Source organism: Otolemur garnettii, unplaced genomic scaffold (genome assembly GCF_000181295.1).
Source record: "Otolemur garnettii isolate 467f Iridium unplaced genomic scaffold, OtoGar3 scaffold00069, whole genome shotgun sequence".
Lineage (NCBI taxonomy): Eukaryota > Metazoa > Chordata > Mammalia > Primates > Galagidae > Otolemur > Otolemur garnettii.
The window spans coordinates 174137-197791 of NW_003852464.1; the positions used below are offsets into that span (position 1 = coordinate 174137).

At 43.3% G+C, this 23655-nt stretch overlaps 1 protein-coding gene across 1 annotated transcript in view; it reads right to left on the reverse strand.

The window, feature by feature from the left end:
* Positions 1-15622, reverse strand: part of TAPT1 (transmembrane anterior posterior transformation 1) — a 43487-nt gene extending 27865 nt beyond the window's left edge. The window contains exons 1-2 of the mRNA XM_023515334.1: positions 15440-15622; positions 2813-2931 (exon numbers count right to left, since the gene is read on the reverse strand). Coding sequence (XP_023371102.1) covers positions 2813-2931; positions 15440-15466 — 146 coding nt within the window. The 5' untranslated portion in view covers positions 15467-15622. The remainder of the gene's footprint in view (positions 1-2812; positions 2932-15439) is intronic.
* Positions 15623-23655: the final 8033 nt, after the last annotated feature.

Consider the following 23655-nt stretch of genomic DNA (forward strand, 5'->3'; position numbering starts at 1 on the left):
TTGCCTCAGACTCCCAAAGTGGGAGGACCACCACACTTGGCCAACTCTGTGCTTTTAAAATAATGAACAAAAAGGCCTTTTTTCCTTCTCAATTGCTCAAAGAGACTAAAAATTGCACCCCACATTAGTGTAAGCACAAACTACTCAATTCTGATGGAGCGTGCTCAAGGCACTAGGTTACCAGGGCACCACTGTCACATTCTGTGTGATCCGGCCGACCCTGACCAAGAGCTTTCAAAATTACCAAAATTCTGTTATATAATTTTAGTTGTATTTAATGTCTTATACATATCATGTAAATATTTATTACTGACAGCAAGAAATGTAGTTTTTCAGTTAATCCAAACTGCAGAAATACAACCACCTGCAGAGGAAACCTTGGGATGATCTTAAACGCAGTGAGTGTGTGACAGGCTGCCCTCTAGTGTCACTTTAGCTATGAAATTTTAGAAAGAGAAAACATTTCAAATGTTTCTCAAATTTAGATTGAAAAGTATTTCAAATTAATATAAAAAACACCCATTTACATTATGTGCTAAAAATATCTAAAAGAGATTGGATCTAGAGACAATCAACCACTTGCAAATGTGAACGGGAGTAGGAGATTTACGGTTTTCCAATTCCCTGCAACACTGCCTTTGGTGCCCTAACTCCCAAGCAACAGGGGTCATACAGAAACTAACCTGAGTGCAACCCAGCTTTAGATGCCTGTACGACAAGACGACTCTTCAAGTAAGTGCCCAGAAGAGAGACCCTTGGAAGCACTGGCCAGTCCCCACGGCCACTGTGTGCATCACATGTGTGTCAACCACACCCCAAGGAGGAACCACTCAGGAGGGACAGAGCCTTTAGGGTTATGTTTCAACAATGATTGAAATTGTTATCCTTTCACCAATTCGTCTCATCCTGCCAAAGCTGACATGTCTCTGGAAGCCATTCATGCAAAGATGGCTAGAACATGAAACTGCCTTACAGTGTTGATCAAAGAATAATTTAAACGTGCTCTAGCTCATAACGCACATGGGAAATTCCTACATTAATTAGGTCATGTCATGCTGTTTTACCTGACTTCATCTAAATAATTTCTGAATGTCCATTCTCTTTATGCACTTACACATAAAAATCTGTAGTTAGCAACGTTTCATTAGATTTTACTTTGCTCTTCTGAAAAAGTAATAAAAAGAAAATAGTACACTGAGGTTAGGCTTGGTAATACTAAACCTTCATGTTACAAAGGTTTTTAAAAAAGGTTTGTTAATAAGGTATTCTCAAACACTCTCCTAAAGGTATAAAAGATATTCTGGAAATATCTTAAAGTGGATGATTAAATTCCTAAAAAACATCTTCCCATCTGATTAACCCGTGATTAACAAAAGATGTAACACAATTCATTCTGATCCTGGAAGGCAAGTAAGGTTACAGAATATAACATACCACATATAACAACACCACGAGCTGGATTTTTATAACTGTTTCACTCCATGTAATCTTTCAAAGAACAATTTTTACTCTTTTCCCAACATGATCATTGCGGCAAATCAATCATTCCAATTTACACCAGAAGCATTTCCTTTTCTCAAAACTGATTAAGGGCCACTGTTAAAGGGACTACATGTGCTATTAGTAAGTGCTCCTTTACAACTTACTTAGAGAGAGAATCTTCCACGACTTAAGTCATTAAAAGAAAAACAACATAAAATTCTTCATATTGACCAAAAATTCTGACTCAATTCCCATGATTAAATTACTTATGGATTTATATTTTATTTACAGTGGAATACCGACTACAGTTCAAAGAAGTGTCACAAATTATTATCCATTTGAGCATTTTAACACTTTTGCAGAATGAAATGTAGTTAGAAAAGTGATTCATGTTAGTAAGTTGGATACCTGTGCTATGAACTAAATCAGAATATTATAAAGAATGACTCAATAGCGTGGAGACTCACTGATGTAACTATATAAAGAAAAAAACCTATAAAATCCAAACTCCTTCAAACCGCGAGACCATTGAAGTATCAAGCCTCGTGTAAATTTAATCCCTTCACCTTGGCATTCCTGGTTTCAGTAAAGGAGGAAGGGAAGGAAACTGACACTTGTCTCGGTCTACGAGGAAGCAGGCACAGGGATGGGAGCTCTTTCTACGCATCCTGAACTTCGTGGTAACAGATGCTGAGCTCTCAATGCTCCCTTTTCGCTGATGGCAAACACACTCAGAGACATGAGGCAGCTACCCACAGCTCCCCAGCTAGGTGCCATTGGGTTGGGCTGTCTGACTCTTCCCACTGGGACTGTGATCTTCAAGAGTTTTTTCTCAATTATGAATAAGGAGTCTTACTGATAATCAGTACCTAGGGCTCCATGGGCCACAGAATCAGTGATCCTCACGTGGCAAGAGCTGTGACACCCCCACCCCCACCTCCCACCCGCAGTCTAGGACTGGGTCTCCTTTTATACATGATGCCCAGGAGGCCCCGGGACTCTGAGAAAACAGAGACAGGAGAGTTATAAGGTGGGAAGCAGGCCTGTGACTCTCAGTCCCCAGCCCTCTCTACTCTGCTACACGGCCTCCTGCATTAATATCATCTTACTAGCTAAAGCAAGTCTTGGTTCAAAACCACTCTGGAAAATAAATGTGCATATAAAAATAGAATATTATACAAACATTATATAATAACCATTAAAAAATCAACAATTAGTTTAAGGGCAAAAGTGTGGATGAAACTATATGCCTTATCCTTATTCTTCAAACTCTACAACTAGTAAAATTATAGTATCATTTACACATTTAAGGTACTTAATTTAAACTTACCTTAAGCCATAGCAAGGCAAAGTCAGGAGCCTGAATAGTGCCAGGAACACTCTTAAAGGAAGCAGGGTAAACACATATAAAAACGCATCCAGGCACAGAAAGATTCCAAAAATCATCAGCTGGATTTTAAAAGGAGAGAAGAAAAAAAAGAAAAATATTGGTAAATAATTACAGATGAAAATTTCAATCAATCAGGCAATTTCTAAACATTATGGCAAATTTCTCATAACTTAGTTTGGGGAATAAGAAATTAACATTACTGGTCATACTTAATCATATGAAAGGTCTTTTTCTTTTCTTTTCTTTTGAGACAGAGTCTCAAGCTGTCTTCCTGGGTAGAGTGCCATAGCATCACAGCTCATAGCAACCTCCAACTCCTGGGCTCAAGTAAAGTCTCTTGCCTTCACCTCCCAAGTAGCTGGGACTACAGGTGGCTGTCACAATACCCAACTATTTTTTGGTTGCAGCCATCATTGTTGTTTGGCAGGCCCAGGATGGATTCGAACCTGTCAGCTTAGGTGTATGTGGCTGGTGTCTTAGCCACTTGAAGGGTGAAAGGTCTTTTTCAAAGTGCAAGTTTGTACTGCATCTGGAGTGTTTGATTTACCACCTGCGGAAGCCAATTACTCAAAAGACAAGTGACCAGCTGGGTGTGGTGGCTCACGCCTGTTATCCTAGCACTCGGGGAGGTCAAAGTGGGTAGATCGCTTGAGCTCAGGAGTTTGAGACCAGCCTGAACAAGAGTAAGACCTCATCTCTACTAAAACTAGAAAAACTAACTGGTGTGGTGGGTAGGTGCCTGTAGGCCTAGCTACTAGGGAGTTTGAGTTGGCTGTGAGCTATGATGCCATGGCACTCTACCCAGGGGAGTGAGATTGTGTCTCAAAAGCCAAGTGGCCCTTGGATACAGCTATGATCCACCTGATGTGGCTTTCTGGATATTTCCTCAAACTTTAAAGACAATATAGAAAATCTTTCAGATGAAATTCCTTATCTCTAACTTTATTCCTCATATTTTGCTGTTTCATATTAGAGTGATTCGATGAAGGAAGTTCTGACATACACACGGAGTTACAATACTATTTATGTTAAGAACACATAAACCAACATTAGCTCAAACACACACCATGTGCGCTGAAACCTGCTGCACTCAGCCTTATTCTCTTTTTTTCTTTTTCTTTTTAAGAGACAGGGGCTTGCCCTGTCTGCTAGGCTGGTGTGCAGTGAGCTGATCACAGCTCACTGTGACCTCAAACTCAAGTGATCCTCCAGTCTCAGTCTCCCAAAGTGCTGGGACTACTGGGGTGAATGGCCTGGAAGGACATATTCTTAATTCCAGGACTAAATGCTAATGCTGTCTTTCTCTCTTTCTTGTGTAGCTGCCACATTCTTTGTTTCTTTGGAAACAAATGTCTTTGTTAGACATTTGGGACTGTATTTCATAGAAAGGCAGCTTAAACAAGTAGCCACACCCAGGCTACCAAATCCTGCTGTTCTGGAAGTGCCGACTTTCTGAACGTCTGACACACAAATGTGATACAACGTACATGCCTTACCATCATATTCCATGTAGTTTTAGTCAATAAATTTCCCTATCTGCATATGTTAATTAAAATTCACACTGTTATGGGCTGAATTGTGTCCCTCATCAAATCTGTATATGCAAATTCTAACCCCCAGTAACCTCAGAATGTGACCATATTTGGACACAGGATCTTTAAAGAGGCCATATAAGTTTAAAATAAAAAAGGGTAACTAATCCACTATGGCTTGTCTTCCTAGGAGGGAGGCAACTTGGACACAGACATGACAAGCCCAGGAAAGGACAAGAGGAATGAACCTGCCAGGGCCTGGGGCTCAGACTTCCAGCCTTCTGTACCCGAGACAAAGTTCTACTGTCCTAGCCCCACCCCAGGGTACTCTGTTATGGCAGCCCTAGGAAACTAATACACATATCTTTAAATAAAGAATAAGTTTTTGGGCGGCGCCTATAGCATAGTGGGTAGGGCACCAGCCACATACACCGAGGCTGGCAGTTTGGAACCTGGCCCGGGCCTGCTAAAACAACAGTGACAACTGCAACAACAACAAAAAAATAGCTGGGCATTGTGGGGGTGCCTGCAGTCCCAGCTACTTGGGAGGCTAAGGCAAGAGACTCGCTTAAGCCCAAGAGCTCTTAGCTCCCTTAGGCTGTAAGCTGTGACACCACGGCACTTTACCCAGAAGGACAGCTTGAGACTCTGTCTCAAAAGGAAAGAGGCAGTTTCATTGATTTCTGACAAGAATGTCTCTAACATATATTACATACACTGGTCGGATTTCTTAATCTGAATATACAAACTCTAACAGCTTTTCCTTGTCACTGAGGAGTCTTTCTGTACTTGTGGCAGATGGGTTGAGAATGGAGGGCAGAAACTGCCAGAAACCCACCGTCCCCAGAAGGTACTTGGGTGTGCATGAGGCTGGGACACCGTGAGGGATGGTGCATTTCTTTCTCATGAGCTTATGCTGAGGATGGGTATGTTATTCATTCCACTAACACGTCCTAGCTGTTAATGTGGGCCAAGTGACATGTTCAGCCCAGCAGGGTCGAGAAGTGATTCCCGCCTGCCCTCTGGAACCTCCCTCATACCGTAGCACGAGATACCAGCAAGTAGTCAGAGCACCGTCAAAGCTATGATGGCAGCCCCAAGTGCACAGGAACAGGGAGACACAGTAGCCAAAGCAACTTGGGGAGACCGAGAAAAAGCTTAGATGACCTCTGAGAAGATGAGGGCTATTTGCCACACAGAGAAGGTGGACTGGGGAAGAGGGTGGGGCCAAGAAGAGGAGAAGGATTTCCTGGCAGAAGAAACTGGGGTAACAGCACAGAAGGGGGAAGTAATAATGAAGACCAAAACTTCCCTTTAGGCTGGGTGCGGTGGCTCACGCCAGTAATCCTAGCACTCTGGGAAGCCAAGGTGAGTGGATTGCTTCAGTTCACAAGTTCAAGACCACTTAGCAAGAGTGAGACCACTGTCTCTACTAAAAATGAAAAACTCAGGCAAGAGGATTGCTTGAGCCCAATAGTTTGAGATTGCTGTGAATTATGAGGCCACAGCACTCTACCAAGGGCCACAGCTTGAGACTCCATCTCAAAAAGTAAAACAAAACAACTCCCCCCCCCCAATTCCCTTTGAAGTAAAGACAAAAGGTATTGTCCCCTTTCTTGGCTCAGAGGAATCTGCACACTAGCACTGTTTGTGGTAAGCAGCACCCCAGCCTCAGGGGCGCAGCTGCATGCACCCAGGGGGCAGCAATCCTCTGCTCCTCCTGCATCTGCGCTGGGACTAAGACGGAAGGAACTCAAGCAGCTGCAACCCAAGAACTCAGCCACACATCCAAGAATGCACAAAGGGAAAGCAAGGGACGTGCATTTTAGGGTTGGAATCTTTCAAAGGAGACCCAATTTTACTGCATCCATTGATCTGATGTTACACTCTCTCATAAAACATTGCATTCTTTTAAATTCCTTACATGTGAAAAGGAGGAAATTTCCAAAAAAAGGAAATATGTGATCATGAGAACGTGGAAGGACGTACTGAAACTCGGCTCTGTGCAGTGTGAGCCTGGCCCACAGGATGATGCGTGCACCTGAATGTCCCATTTATTTCACATGGTGACCCAGGCATTTGAAGGGGCTGTGCAAAGAAAGTCCCCTGTGCTGGCACTATCCAGGCGCAGCCCTAGTGCTTGCTGCTTAGTCTCCCAACAGCTCTTTGAGGTAGTTACTGTCACCCTGGCTTGACACTGTAGGACCCACAGTTCTGAAGGCTAAATAGTTGCCCAAGGCCGTGGGTCAGACGGAGTGGGGCAGTTAAGCCCTGATCTGTCTGACCAAGGCCCTACGCGCTGTGAAGCAGTCTGGGCAGAGCAGAAGACTCTTACTCTTTTTTACCGGGCATTGGAGTTAAGGCAATTTTCATCATTCTCACTCACTCAACTTGCCAATTTATTCAGTGTCATAACAAAATAATAGGAATTTAATGAATCAAACTTATAAAAGACATTAAAATTTCACATATTTAGATTTATTGCTAGTTTTGAAAATATGTTAAGAATTAAAAGCTTTGAGTGTACTATTAATGAGAACAATTTGTACTCTCACACCTTCAATTAATTTGTATATTTTAATATGTAATTACTATTTTTTTTATTTGAAGCAAATAACTGTAAAGTATTCAAGCATTCTTAAGAAACAGCTAATAAAAAATTTCCCCTAAATAGAGTGGCACCTGTGGCTCAAAGGTGTAGGGTGCCAGCCCCATATATCGGAGGTGGCAGGTTCAAACCCAGCCCCGGCCAAAAAACTATGAAAAAAAAATTTCCCCTAAATATAGAAGGTATGACAATAAAATAACAAAATCTGAGTCATAAGCCACTGTTTCCCTCCTGAGAAACACAAAAAATCTTCCGCCCTCTTTTAAATGCCATTTGAAATCACAAAATAAGTACGGTGTTATCTGTAAGACGAAAGCAGCATAAAGATTTGGGAATACGCTTCTTTAAATCATAGGTGACACACAGGCGACCATCTGTCCTCTCAGCTGACAGTCTTGCACACTGCACGTCAGGCCCTCGCCACTCCTCTCGCTCTTCCCATTTGTCCCTCCTCCAACCTTGCTGTCCCAGCCGCATGTCCCCTTCCCCATCTCTCAGACGCACTGTGAGTAGGACCTCACCTCTACAGGGCAGGCCTTGCACTGAATGTGGTATATCCTTGAAGTGGCATAAGTAACAAAAAGCAGAAAACCAAAAGATGGCAAAGAACTATGGGATGATGAAAACAGTTCAAGAAGAAATCATCCAGGAGGGTTTGGCTTCACCTGTTCACTGTTCTGTGGTGGACACCCACGTCCCCAGGCATGGAGGACAGAGGCCCCCAGGATGGGCTCGTTCTTTGGCATGTTCCCTCATCGCTGCCGCAGTCAAACATTTACTGTACATCTCTAAGTGGCAGAGACTGCGACAACTGAATAAAATAAAACGTCGGCTGCTCTGAGAAGGTCAAAGACTTGCAAAGGAGCTTGTTGCCCACAGAAGAGAACTCAAACTCTGCCCAGCCGACAGTGGACACACCCTTTGCACTGCCATTCACTATGCACAGATTCACACACACTCAAAAACATGAAAGGGGAGCCTTACACGAGAGCAGAACACTCAACATTCGTTCTGTGAAGTACAGGGCACCCCCTTCTGGAGTAACAGTGTTGGTCTTACTAAATACATGAGCCACTAAGGACTGAGAATCAGGCCCTCAGACGGCAGGTGGGGTGGAAGGTGAAGCCCTGCACCCTCCCTAAGCAGCGAGCACGGGCAGTGGAAACAGACCAAACTTGGCCACTGGGAGCTTTGCAGAGGGTTGGTGTCTTGGAACACACTGAGAAGTTCTTTGTACAAAAAGGAAGTTAAAGTCCTGACTTACAAACGTAGATGTCCCATTTTAAAATTTCTCTTAAAATTCATTCTCAGAGTAGATTTACCACAGTATACATAAAAAAAAAGATTTCAATCAATCTTCTAATTAATAATCTGGCCATTCCTCTTTAAAATACTAAAGTGTTATAAGTGAGAACAATCAAAGGGTGGCATTGTTCACTGGCCCCTCGTCTCTAGGAGATCTTGTCTGGAAGGACTTCAGAGCCTCCTGTAGGTCCTGGGCAACGTAACTGGGGTGGTGCTGAGCGTGGGGCCCACCTGTGTGCATGGCTCCCTCCCTTTCCACTCTCACAGGTCGCACGGGCACCCCACTGTGCAGCAAGGCAAGGAGCCTGCCCAAGTTACCGAGCTACAGAAAACTAAATTGCAGTTTCTACTAATGACACTTTCACTGAGCCTCCTACCTCAAAATTACCACTGGATTAGCCGTTATATACATATACCTCACATACACCCTTCACACACTTTTTTTTTTTTTTTGAGACAGAGTTTCACTTTGTTGCCCTTGGTAGAGTGATGTGGTATTATAGTTCACAGTAACCTCAAACTCTTGGGCTTAAATTGATTCTCATACCTTAGCCCCCCCAAGCAGCTAGGACGTCTGGCTATTTTTAGTGACAAGGTCTCAGGCTGGCTCAGGCTGGTCTCAAACCTGTGAGCTCAGGCAATCCACCTGCCTCTTTCTCCCAAAGTACTAGGATTATAGGCGTGAGCCACCACACCCAGCTCAAAAGGTTTAATGTAAGTTTTTAACACATGACTTCAATATTAAGACAATTACAAAATGATCTGTGATCTTGCACTGAGAGGCAGGAGGGTTGCTTGAGACCACGTGTCTGAAACCAGCTTGGGCAACCTATCAAAATTCCATCACTTCCAAAAAACAAACAAAAAAATTAGCCGGGAGTGGTGGCACACCACTGTGATTCCAGTTACTCTAGAGGCTAAAATGGGAGAGCCACTGGAGTCTAAGAGTTCAAGGTTGCTGTGAGTTATGATCATAACACTGTACCCCAGCCTCGGTGACAGAACAAGATCCTATCTCAAAAATGACCTAAAAAATCAAATTACAAAATGAAAATTATGCTGTGTTGCTGTGGTCCACAAAATCAAGCTATATACTTGTAAAATTTTCTATAACCTGTTCTTACCACATTTATTTTGAAACTACAACTAATGCTCTTGTCCATTTGAAAAATATCTGCCTCAAAAGAAATAAACAAGTAAAAATGCCAGCCTGTTCCTGTGCTGAATGAAGCAGGGTCTCTTAACTTTTTTTTTTTTTTGCAGTTTTTGGCCAGGGCTGGGTTTGAACCCACCACCTCCAGCATATGGGGCCAGTGCCCTAATCCTTTGAGCCACAGGCATCGCTCTCTCTCAACTTTTTTTAAAAGAAAAAGCAAAAAACTATTTCCCTTTATGACAAAAATATCCTGCCCTTCTTTCAATGACATTTGAAACTTTAAAATAAATAAAAATGCTATCTTCTGGAAATTCTGAATACCATCTCCTCCATGGTAGGAACCAAATACCACGTGCTCTCTGAAGACCACCGGTGAGTGTTAGTCAGAAAGTAGGAGCAAAGAGGCTGAAAGAGTTTCCCTTTCCTGCCCCAGCCTCACTTTCTATAAAGCGCTGGGTCTACTCCTATAACAGCAGAAAATGTATCTCGCTTATTTCTACACTAGCGGGATAAAAGGTCATCAGGAAAGACACCTTCTCTGGGGAATTCACAATCTAGGGAGCTGGACACAAACCGTGTAGCAAGTGCCAGATGAATGACGTGTCCTGGAAGCGCTGGTGAAGGGGTTAGGTGGCACGGGGCGGGGCTGGCATCGGGGAAAGAGGAGTGACAGCTGGCTGCCATCTCCCATAGAGAAGAGAGCATGGGCACTAGATTTGTCTGCACAGTCAAGAGGAGCAGAGTTCCACGCAAAGAGGAGTGCACAGGTGCACAGCAGGTGCAGGCTGGAATGCAGTCATTATGTAAGAGGGACACAAACCATCTTCCCTTCTCATGTGTATCCTATGTTCCAGAAGTTCCTAATAAACCCACATGTAGGGATCCATTATTAGAAGAATGTTAAGGGGGGGTTGGGCTATCGGTAAGAAAGTTTACAAACGACTGACTCTGCAAGCGATCGCTGCAGATTCAAGGTCATCCCTATGAATAAAAATCATTTTTATTCACCTGAATTAAAAAATTCACACCACAGAAAGCCTATACTCTTGGAGATGGCCAAGAAAGGGGTTATCACGGGCAAGGCTACATCAACATACATAACCCATGGAAAAAAGTAATTTTGATAAATGGCTTCATAATAATCACAGTCTGTATCTGACATACGTTAAACACAAGACATATCCTATAAAAGGTGAATAAACAGAATTTATTTCTAATTATTAGAAATAAATGGAATAATCCTGAGGTTATCACATGGAACGATCCTGAGAATTTCTTGCTTCTGTTATGTCTGATCCAAGTTGAATACTGAAATTGACCCAATTACTTGACTTAATCCCAGACAAGCCACGAGGCAGGAACGCTTACTTGGTGTTTCACAGGCCACAGATAGGGCTGTGAAGCTGCAATCAGCACAGGGCAGGCTGCCCTCTGGGTGCCCTGGCGGGGCTGAAGGTCATCTAAGGAAGATCTCCGCATCTAAGGAAGATCTCAGCATCTAAGGAAGATCTCAGCATCTAAAGGAGATCTCAGCATCTAAGGAAGATCTCAGCCGCTGCTGCACAGACAGAGCAGCCCCTGCAGGCTGTGCTCCTACACCTTTTCTAGTCCAGGTCTGGGCGTGGTCACCTGCAAGCAGCACCACAGCAGGTCTACCGTGAGCACAGACAGGAAGAAAATCATCTGAGTGAGGGTCAGACTATGGGAAGATAGAGGAGGAGAGAGATTGCGACTTTCCAAAGCAAACATGAGAGAAATAAGTAACTGATTCAAAGTCTTGCAGTGCCAAGTTCACAGACCGTCTTCAGAATACATCAACAAAGGGAGGAGAAGCTGAAATGTTGCTGGCTTATCCTCAAAAGATCTGAAAGGTCCAACATGTCCAACTCCCCCCAGAGGAAATTAAGAAAGACAACTGGAGAAGGACCAGGGAAGCTGCTGTCACGAAGCAGGTGTGACAAGCCTCAGGGTGAAGGGGGAGGAACACCAGGCCAGATGGCCGAGATGCCGAGATGCTGAGATGCGTGGGTCCCCACCGGCTTTCCTGCTTCTCAGCAGCCACATGTGGGGACATCTGAGCAAGGGTGTGCCACAAACTTGACCTGCGTCATGAGGAGAATTTAGAGGATGATTCTCTAAACATGTATTCATGAAATCAGAAACCAAATAGGACCCAAGAAATCACTGCCACAAATATAAGTCTGAGTCGGTATTCTCTACTAGTTTCACAATGAAGCTCCAGGACTGCTTTATTAAAATAAAAGTGAAACCCTGAGCTCAGGAGTTCAAGACCAGCCTGATCAAGAGCGAGACCCTGTATCTAAAAACAGCTGGACAATGTGGCCAGCGCCTGTAGTCTGGGAGGCTGAGGCAAGAGAATCACTTAAGCCCAAGAGTTTGGGGTTGCTGTGACCTAAGACACCATGGCACTCTACTGAGGTTGACCAGGTGAGACTCTGTCTCAAAAGAAAATAAAAAATAAAAAGATAAGGGTGAAACCATGGTATTACTTCATTTTCTTACACATACCTCACACTGACAAAGAATCAAAGGACTTTATGTGATATTTTGACTAAGTTCATTATTTTTGAAAGGCACTTTCAGATTATTTTTTTCCTAAATGTTAACCTCTCTGACCCTTAAAAGAAGTGGCACTAAGTTCCTGCACTAAATATTTAAAATATCCTTTTCTGTGAATTTTTCCATTTACCCCCACCGCCATGTTCTCTGTTCCTCATAAGCAAACTCATTCAATTAATCATGGCCTATTAGACCTCTTAAGATGACCTAGGTCCAAACTTATATTTTACACTAAGAAAGTAAACACCAAAGGAGACGCAATGCTTTGAGGAGGCCTCAGACATTACGAATAGATCTGAGAAGGTGAGGTTGTTGATGCTTGGTCACAAATTCCCGTGTGACAGTAACAACAATACTAGTCTATGCCTCGTAATAACAATATTCCATGCCCATCCAGCAATACCTATACCTTCAACCTGAACTTAGGCTTATAAAAATTTTGCTAGTTTCTTAAGAAAACTAGTTAGTTCTATTTAAGATTAAGCAGTCAAATTCAATTTTTAGAAAAATGTATCACATAGATATAATGACACCGCCTGGAAACAATGTAATAAAGGGTCTTGCGCTCTTCCTGTCTGTCTTGTTTCCAATCCATGGTGGATGCTGCTGTGCTAATTTTCCACAGGGGGCCACTAAGCATATAATCTTTCACAATCCTTCTCTCTGTTGGAAAAGTGTAACATTCACCATCTTAGTCTTCTTTGCAGCCGGGGATAGCTACTGTGTTTCCCCGAAAATAAGACCTACCCCCAAAATGAGCCCTAGCAGGATTTCTATGCATTTGTTAAATATGCCCTACCCCGATAATAAGACCTAGTGATGGGCATGGCAGAGTATCTGCATAGCCATGTCATGCATCTCAGTGTGGCAAGACATTCCCTGAAAATAAGCCCTAGAAAAAATAAATATAAGACAGTGTCTTATTTTCAGGGAAACACGGTATATAACTCGGTTTGGCCAATAAGACAGAAGTGGAAGTATTCTAGGGAAATTTCTGGGAAAGCTTTTAATTCTTAATAAAAGGCATAGTCCAAAAGGTGCTGCTGCCTCACTGTAAGGCTGACACCGCAGCTGTCACCTTTCTGTTAGAAGGTCACAGCAAGAGGACCATAGCTGACCTGCTGAGGAGGTAGCACAGAGATAGGAGGACACCTGCAGACTTGGTGAAAAGAACAGCTTCCTATTTGTTTAACCACTGTTAGGTTTTCTGATCCATATAGCTGAAAGCATTCTTGAGAAATACATCTTTAATTGTCTTTCCAAAGCCTCAATTCTCAACTTTCTAGCCTGACCGATCAATACCACCTGGACCAGCCTAGCCTTCCACAATGCTGGTAGTTTCCTGTTCGTACCTAACAATGTCCCACCTCTGGGTCTTCCTAGCATACCCGCCCTGACCCCACAATGCCTGCACAAAACCTCCCCCCTTTTCTCATTCCCAATACCCTTAACAAATTATTCCCACATCCCCTTCCTCAGGCTGTTTGCTAAGCAGACTTTCCCTTTTCTAAATTCTTTATAGTATTTTATTCCTACAATTTATGACACTTATCACCTTGTATCTTCTCTTATAATTACTTATCTCTATGAGCTTATGATGTGAGTATTATTCATCTCTGTATTTCCACACTGCAAAATTGCCGGGAACACTGAAAGTGCTTAAAACACGGATGGAACAAGTTATTATGAAAATAAGTGATCTTTATCTTTCTAAATTAGCATTTAAATATCAGGGGATTTTAGAAAAATTATATGGGTATTTCTTTACTATTTACTGCAGCTTTAGATTCATACAGATGACAAATTAACCTTGGACAATTTACCCCATGCACAGTAAACTGTCCTATGGGACCAAAACACAGAGCACACACTGGCATATACACACGTCTGCCGACACATGGGTTGAAGGTGAGCTCTACCAAGCTAGGGACTCCTGCCCGTGATTTCACTCAGCGTCTAGCTGAACTGTCCTGTCTTGCCCTCATTGTGGGTTCTAGGCACGCACCTGCAGAGGCCTAACTCTATGGGCCTGGCAGAAAATGGCAGGGCAGGTTATCTCTTAGGACCATCTGCTAAGTCCTTCATGGAAAAAAAAAAAAACCCCAGCTTCACTCCAGGACAGCCTGGGTAAAAGGAAAGAGGGGAGAGCAGCTCTCCCTAGAGGCACTTTCTGCCTGTGGTCAACAATCCAAAAGAGCCGAGAGTCAAAGAACCACGTCCCCTGCAAGGTTAGTGAAGCCGAGTTCAGTGACAAACAGAGCAGGAGAATCATGTGAGGTAAAACTGGGACACTGGTGAACCCCGCAATTCAGGGCTCCCCCAATCACCTCCTAGTGTGCAGAGCCCACAGATCAAAGCCCGCAACCGTGAAGCACCAAAAAAGCCAAGGACCAGACTCTTCTGATGCCAGCCTCTCGACAGGAAGCACCGTCCTAAGGCCATTACTGGACTATTTCAAGTTCTATGTTACTGTGAAGTATAAAAACACATTTTAATAAGTCTAGACATAAATTATTTCTTAAGTCTTTTCTTCAAGCAAGAAATTTTGGAATTGCTCAGACTCACCAACTCTAGCAGTGCCCAAAGGAAAAATGGCTGCCTTCCTGCCCTGCCTGATTGGTCTCCATAGGCTGAAGCACAGCCATAGGGACAGGTGAGTAAAAATCCATCGGGGTCATGACTGTGTTCACCCCATAATGTGATGCTTCCTGTGATGAAAGTTAAATGAATTATCTTTTCCTTTGAAAAGACTGTCACTTATGTTTTTATTTATTTATTTATTTTTGCAGTTTTTGGCCGGGGCCGGGTTTGAACCCGCCACCTCTGGTATATGGGGCCGGCGCCCTACTCCTTCGAGCCACAGGTGCCGCCCGTCATTTATGTTTTTACATATGCGGGCTTGCTGAGAAATTGAAACCCTTAAAAAGGCTGAAATTAAATAATTTATCATGCTGAGTGGAAAAACAACTCCTTCTAGTAAAAGAAAACTGAAGAGAACTAAAGGAGTACGGAAGTAGACATTAATTCCTTTAAAAAAGTTACTAAAAATGTATATAGCTATCATTTAATTAAAAAAAAAAAAAAGAAAAAAGTTACTAAAATGCCACACCCAGGGAAATACGGTAAGTTTAACAAGCAGCAAAGTTAAGATTTTGATAAAATCTATTAAGATACTACTGTTAGGTCTTACACTAAAAATACAACTTCTAAAGCCTCTTCCTATAAGGAAATTCCTACTCCCTCAGTATATAATAATTGCTTATTACATTTTTCCTCCATATTTAAAAACTCAACTCTAGCTGTTCACAATTTTTTTTTTTTTTTTTGTATAATTAACACTTTGACATAACTTTCAAAATGATGTCTGGTAATGAAAAAGAAAGTACCTTTTCCAACTCCCTTGGTATTCGCATACACGTGTACACTCTCTCTCTTCTTTCTGTGTACTTGGCCTCATTATGCTCGAGGAAGTACCCTCTTGTTAGTTCAGCACTGAGGAACCTCAACAATGAAAGCTCTACAGGAAAAGAAAATGACAAAACAAAAAAGAACAGTATTTATCAAGGAACTTGCATTCTAGCTGGGGCCACAGGTAATATGCATATAAAACAAAGTAGTCCATGGTACTGTGCCTCGCACTGCAGGGTTACACATAAGTGAAGAGCAGATAGAACGGTATATATACACGTGTTGTCTTGTCTTTTTCTGAGACAGGGTCTTCCTCTGTTGCAGAGTGCAGTGTGTGATCACAGCTTACTGCAGACTCCAACTCCAGGCTCGAGGGATCCTCCTGCCTCAGCCTCCCTAGCAACTGGGACTACAGGTTTCCCCCCACCACATTCGGCTAATTTTTATGTTTTTTGTAGAGATGGGGTCTTGCTATTGCCTAGGCTCATCATGACAGCAAATATTTTTGAGAAAATTACAGAATAAAGTGGATATGTAAACAGTCAGAGGGAGCCATGTCACCCACCAGGCATTACCTTAGTGGAGGGTGGCCACACTTTTTCTCTTCTGCCGCACACTGGAGGAAGAGTAGTCTTGGGCCACACATTAAATACACAGCTACGAAAGCTGCTAGCCAAAAAAAGGGTCTGTGCATAAATTTTGAGGTATCTGATAGGAGGTAAATAAAACTGGTGTCAAATAATCTGCATGCAGCCCATGGGCCACAGGTTGGACACCCCTATTCAGTGTAAGAACTACTCTGAGTGAACTACATGGATACTGCTGCAACCACTCCCTCTTAGTTCAGCCTCAGAGATCCTACAAAAGAGTCTAAATAACACCATTTCCCCACATGAAGACTTACCAACATGATAATCACAACAATTACACTTGAACTTGAACCAGAGCTGAAAAACATCCCTTCTCTTGGCTCTTCCCATTTGCCCACATTTCCTCTGCCCTTCACTGAAGCAAATTATTTCACTGTCACCTCATCTCAGATGAGGAAAGTAAGACCCAAGACGGTAAGTGCCTTCCACTCAGCTATAATGGGGCCCATCAAGTGAGAGGCGAAGGCTGTGGTGCTCGAGCTCACCCCTTTCAGAGGTGCACCTCCCTGATCGCCCATCCCCTCAGTGACCTTCAGCACCCCTTACTTCACGGACACCTTCCTGCTATTACTCTGTAGGGGACTGAACTCTCCCAAGACTCAGGCTACCAAAAGGTTTCCTATTGTCCTCTCTGCTCTGAACTGGCCTTGTGGTGTTTTTACCAAATGCAGCCTAGGTGTTCCCTCCAAAAAACGAGAGAGGGAGGTATGGTTTCATTTCTACTTAAGGAGATGCATCTTCTGTGAGTGCTGCGTGCTATGCATAAGGGAAGAAGAGTTTACAGTCAAAAATACCCTTGAAAAGCCCTTAGAAAGACTTACACGCAGACGACTATGGTTCTAAAATAGCTTACCTCCTCCTGCACGGAAACAGATCGCTGGTTCCTCCAGCATCATGTCATGGGGCCTGCATGCTTATTAAGGGTTTATATTATATATACACATACATGTGCACACTTTTTTATGCCTAGGGTTATCACACGTATATTGAGTGTATATATGTGTGTGTGTGTACACACATGTATACTTCTTTAAATGTCACACTCATAATCTGCTGGCAGAGCTAGTGATACCACGAGAGACACCTGGGGGTGCACCTGGGGGTGCACGGAGAGGGGTGCAGACTTCCTGCCCCTCCACCAGCCCAGCAGAACCACCAAATGTGCTGTGTGCTTCAAACCCCCTCTCCTCAGTACACTTACCAATGAAGTCAGTGAGTTAAATGTATGTAAGACAAGAACTCAACTGTAGATATTAACAGATTTCCACATTTAAAGCCCTTAGTATAACCAAATTCATGCAGAATGAAACTTTTGGTTGGGAACTTTCTAGTACGTTCTAGGCTGGCAAAAAAAAAAATGAGAACAAGCTCTGCTCTTAGAAGGGGAGAAAAAGCCTTCTGAGCTGCAAACAAGAAGTATGGAAGATCAAAAAGATACTTACACCTAGTTCAGTTTTCCAATTAGAAATAAAGCAATGTTTAGATTAATGTCTATAAATATTTATTCTTTCATGTGAAAACAGAGAAGTTACAGGACACTCAGAAAGCACAAAAGATTCACATGCAATTTTTCACCAACCCAGAGGTGACACACTCTGGGTAGTACGTGACCTGTCCCTCCCTGCCTGCCCCCCACCCCCCGGGCGCTGCTCTCTCTGCAGTCAGACTTTCTGACCAGTGTCTCTTCCTCCTCTGCCTGCCCCTGAAGTGTCTGCTGGTTCCATGTTCTACTCACTGAGGCAGGTGTGAGCCACCTAACACCAGTATTCTCTCATGTGCCCTCTGCCACCTTCTCATTTTCATTCCCATTTCCTACTGACTCTCCTTGGACAGTCTGAGGTTAAAACCATCATCTACATGAATCCTGAAGCCTCCATCCTCAGCTGTGGCCCCTGAGCCACACTTTCACTGCCTCCTGGGCAGCTCCACCTGGAAACCCCCTACATACTTTCCCCACTGATTCTGTGCCTGTCCCTGAATCCTGACTCGAGTGACACAGCAGGTATGCTAGGAGCCCAGGGCCGATGGTGATGATCTCTCTCTTCTCACCACACCTCACACCTTACAACTCTTCCTCTGAGACATTAACATTCCCCTCTTCTTTCTGTTCTCCACCCTAGCTTGGTCCTCTCCATCTCTCTCCTGTTACAGCAAAGCTTCCTACTTCTTCAGTCTCTCCCTCTCCAGTCCTAGCCACTTGGAGGTCAGCGTCAGCCCACTCACCCAGATGGGTTCTCTCTCTGCAGTAACCTGGCAGTGGGTCTTCCTCACTTCCAGGATTATGTCCTACCCTCTCGGTGCTGGTGACACCAGATGCCCGGGACGTGCCTGAAGCCACTCACTCCTCCCTCCCGAGTCTCTAGGTCACAGTTCCCTGCTTACATTACTTTTCCTTTCTCCCAAACACGCCAGTGGGCTCACACAGCCCGAGGGCCCAGGAAGTCTGTCCCAGGTTTGCACAGTGAACACACTCCAACGCTGCCTTCTCCTGAAGACTTCTCCAAGTTTCCAGGCAGAACCCACCCTTGCCCTGCTCGGCCCCAGCACCTGCACCTGCCTGTGCTCTCCACAGCGACTAAACTCAGGTCGGTTTCCTGTCTGGTTTTCTCACTCACCTTTGCACCCCTGGGGCTCAGCACATAACAGGTGCTCAGCAAGTGTTTGCCACAAGAATACACAGATCAGAGGAGAAGAAGGAAAACTACAGAGGAGAGTGTGGCAAGAGAGAACCAGAAAATTAAAAGCTAAGGGAGAAATGAGTTAAGAAAGAATCACAAAGACACAAAATAGAGCAGCCAAATCACAGTCCCCTTAGGAGGCAGCAGCAAAGAGCAGACTGGAGCTTAGGACAGCTGAGAGGTGACGCAAAAGGCAAACTGGGTTAAACTTTCAGGTGGGAGATTTGTTCCTTCCAAGCTAACTTCTGGCATTTTCTCACTCTTCTTTAACACTAAACTTCTCTATTGAAAGATGATCCGTATGACTAAAAAAGTCGACTTAATCAAACTGTTCAGCGTTAGTGGAACTGCCTGATAAATAACCATGCACTAATACAAGAAAAGAATAACAACCACCCAAAGACCAGAAGCAAAAATCAGAAGTGGCAAAAGAAGAGAATATCCGATTCCTGCGGAGAGACCCTGTGAGGAGACAGAACTGTGCTGTGACGGGAGCGAGAGAAGCAAGAGTGACAAGCGTCACTCCCTGTCCCAGCCACAGCGGACACAGCAGCCTCCACTTAGTACAGGGCAGAGTGCCCGCAAAGGGAGCCCCGACAGGTACCCGACCCACAAGCCCAAGCGAACAGGGGCTGTGATCCAGTCACAGCCCGTGTGTGCCCCCGTTGGGGCGTCCACAGCAAGTGCAAGGAGAGAAAGACGCTGGCAGTCCCGACTGTGTTGTCTGGGTTACAGATAGAGAAACAGGTTACCGCACTATAATTTTAAACTTAACAAGGTTTATTTAGAAAACTACCCTCCACAATAGTGTCTTTTTGGTGACTGCAGGTGACAGTCTTTATCACAGTGAGAGCTGTGTTAGGGGCCAGAGAAGAGCATGGGACTGGCAATCAGAGAGAGGGGGGTCCTAGCATCAGCTCTCGCACACGTGAGCTCTCTGACCCTGGTCAAGTCATAAGTCATTTTCACAGAAAAGAAAGCAGAGGCTTTGAGTGTTGGGTTTGTTTTGTCTCCTTTGTACAGAGATGGTTTCTCTTTGTAGCCCAGGCTGGTCTTGACTTCTGGCCTCAAATGATCCACTGGCCGGGCCTCCCCAAGTCTAGGATTATAGCTGTGAGTCACTGGACGGCCTAGGGCAATTTATTTGACACAGATCAGTGAAGAGGGACGAAGAGAGTATTTGTATGAAAGCACAAAGCATGACCCAATGTCTTGAACTATTTATTACTAATTTCACAAGTTCCATATTATTAACCAGTTCTGGTTTGGTGGTTACTTAATGTTTACTGATATTTTTACAATCCTGGTTCTACAGTCAAAAGGTAATATGCCAAATAAGTACATTTAACAAACTACATAATCTAAGTAACTAATTTACTATAAACAGGTTATCATATGCATACAGCATCAACATACTTGAAAATGTTTTAAATACATTATAAATACAAAACTGTGTCAGGATGCTACCTCTAGACACACTATAGATTCTACTACGAAGATCTTCACAGTATCAAATGATAAACACCTAACACATTCTGAGTGCACAGCTCTCACTCCCATGAGGCAGGCAGGTTCAATTCTTATGCCCATTATGCAGATGAAGAAACCAAGGCATAGAGAGGTTAAGGAGGTCTCCAAGGCCACACAGGAAGCCAGAATTCACTCAGCAGTCTATCACTAACATGGGCACTTCTCACCATTAGATTTTTTTGCCCATCTTCATGTCCTGTGCTTTTGTAAACAGGCCACTATGTGTTCTGCCTGGAAAACTAGAAGCTTTCCTTCCCCTCCTTTCTCTGTGCTGCCCCAGCACCTTGGGCTTATTTCTGTTAAGCTACACTATTAAGTAGCTGGCTCCCGTAAGTAACCATGAACTTTCTAAAAGCAGGTACCATTTATCTGTGTATTCCCCATGTCTGGCCCCCAGTGAGCTCTCGGGTAAGGGTAGTCTCTGTGCATATAGGATTAATGCCACGCCAGTGAGCTAAGGAACTGCTTTAAAGACACACAAAAGCAACACTAAAGAAACCCAAGCTTTCGGGGGGTAAGTATTTCACAGGCTTTATCCTACTCTCCTTCTCACCCTCCCCAGGGAAGCAGCTATGCTTGAGGTATTAGGATCCTTCCACTATACAGCCTGAGTTCACAAAGGTCTCACACACTTTACTTCATCCATTTCCCACAATTATGAGTGAAGAGCAGTTAATGGCATTCACATTTTGCAAATGTAGAAGTGACAGTTCACAGAAGAGACTTGTCTAAAGTTACGGAAAAGTTAAAGGGCAAATTGAGTAGCAACTTAGTACAGTGTGGTCCTTCCCCTACATCGTAATATCACCTATATATCTGACAACTGCACGGAAAGAAAATGACCCAGCCCGAATCTAGCTCTGACTCATGCCAAGGAGGAAAAAGAATGCGCTGCCTGGTCCTTGGAGCTATGGAGAGAGCCTTGGTGCTTCATCTGGTCCACACCTACTTTCCTTGGCGAAGGTCACATTTCACAGTACGCTACACCATCTTCAGTGCCAAAGTGTACTGTCTTTCAGTGTTTTTGTTCTGTTAAACATTGCTCCCCAGCACTCTACAGACCTACCAGAACATACTGTCCTGTAAATTGGGGTGTACGTGCCTGGCTAATATTTAGGAAGGCTCCTGTCTTTTCCTGTGGAACTCTATGAGTACCTCTTAAGTTTTCCCCTACTCTTGTGATACTTCACTCCTTCTTAACAAAATAATTACTCTGGGCCGGGCACCGGGGCTCACGCCTATAATCCCAGCACTCTAGAGGCTGAAGCGAGTGGATTGCTTGAGCTCAAGAGTTGGGAGACCAGCCTGCATAAAATTGAGACCCTATCTCTACTAAAACTAAAAAACACTGAGGCAAGAGGATCACTTGAGCCTGAGTCAGTGGTTGCTGCGAGCTATGACGCCACAACACTCTACCCAGGGTGACAGATTGAGACTCTGTCTCAAAAAAAAAGTTATTTGTTATCCAAATATTTATTATTATTTTTCTTTATGTCAGTCTGTTGTCCAGGTTGAGTGCAGTGGCTTGATCACAGCACGTTATAACCTCCAACTCCTGGGCTCAGGAGATCTTCCCCCAGCCTCCCAGTTTGCTGGAGGACAGGCCAGAGCCACTGTGCCTGGCCCAAATATTTACTTTCTGAACACTTACAACTTTTTAGATATCAATCAGTTTCTTTTCTTTTTTTTTGAAACAGAGTCTTACTTTATCACCCTCGGTAGAGTACTGTGGTATCACTGCTCACAGCAACCTCCAACTCGTGGGCTTAGGTGATTCTCTTGCCTCAGCCTCCCAAGTAGCTGAGACTATAGGCGCCTACCACAACGCCCGGCTATTTTTTGTTGCAGTTTGGCTGGGTTGGGTTTGAACCCGCTACCCTCAGTATATGGGGCCGGCGCCCTACCCACTGAGCAGCAGGTGCCACCCTGTCAACCAGTTTCTTACTAAGAAGAAATAGTAATAGAAGAAAATTTCTTTCTAAGAAGAAATAGCAGTCAGCAAAAGTCTTTTAGAAGTAAAAGTATTTTACTATTGAATTATAACATGAAAAAGTGCTTCTACATGAGAGAACTAAATTTTATCAACTGTGACTAAGGAAAATAATACCAATTATAAATCCAAATCAATCCCTCCAGTGTATTTTTACCCAACATTCATTACCTGTCACAAAACTGCTCTTTGATACAGTACTCCAAATTGGGAAAAAGTATATAAATTGTGTTTTCCTCACCTCTGGTGAGGAAATACTATCTTTAATCACCTTTTAAAAAATATATTTTGCCTATTTATTTTCTATAGACCACCTATGTGGTCATATCTTTAATTATCTTATGAGAAAGCTTATTTTACAAACAAGAACCTAGGGTAAAAAGTATTAATTAAAAGTAATGAGTAATCATAAATATATTTGTATGTTCAGTAATAAGTCTAAATATATCTTTCTTAAAATAGCACTGCACATTAAAAAAACTGGAAAGTAATATTGGTTAACTGGTAGGAAAATATGAGACATGTAAATGTCCATAGTCTTAAATAACATAAAGCTTTAATAAACTTCACTAAGATTATAATAAGATAGTATCTGTAAGTTTATGAAATAAATACACAGGCCCACCCTGTATAAGGCCAATCAGTAATCAGCTTTTCTGGCAATCAACAATACAATAGCAATTCCGCCTAAATCAACTATAAGTAAAGGAATCATCTTACACAGTATATTCAAGTTTTTAAAACTTTCAAAAACATGTTTATATTCTCATTTAGGGAAGTAAAGAACAGGAGGAACATTTATGACTTCATAGATGGAAAACAAGTACCAAAGAGTAGTGACACTTTCCAGGGCTATAAAGCAAAGGATTAAAAACAGGAACAGAGGCTGAGCGAGGTGAATCACGCCTGTTATCTCACCACTTTGGGAGTCTGAGCCGGGAGGATTGCTTGAGGCTAGGAGTTTGAGACCAGCCAGAGCAGGAGCACAATCCCGTCTCTACAAAAAACTAAAAAATTAGCCAAGCATGGCAGTGCATGCCTGACCCCAGCTACTTGGGAGCCTGAGGCAGTTTGGGTTTGCAGTGACCTATATGATGCCCCCACAGTCTACCCAGACTTGAGACAGTGAGACTCTCTCAAGATGTTACAAAGATACTGTTCATCCTCACCAATAGGTATTACATTTATTTTGTAACAAGTTATTTGTTAAGTCTTCATGGTGACTAGAACCATCTTTGATGTTTTAGATACTAAACTACTTAGTAGTGGCTTTTACAAATCGAGCCAAATGGATTAGGCAAGCAGTCTAAGCAAGCAGAGTCTACAAAGTAATTCAACAACTGAAC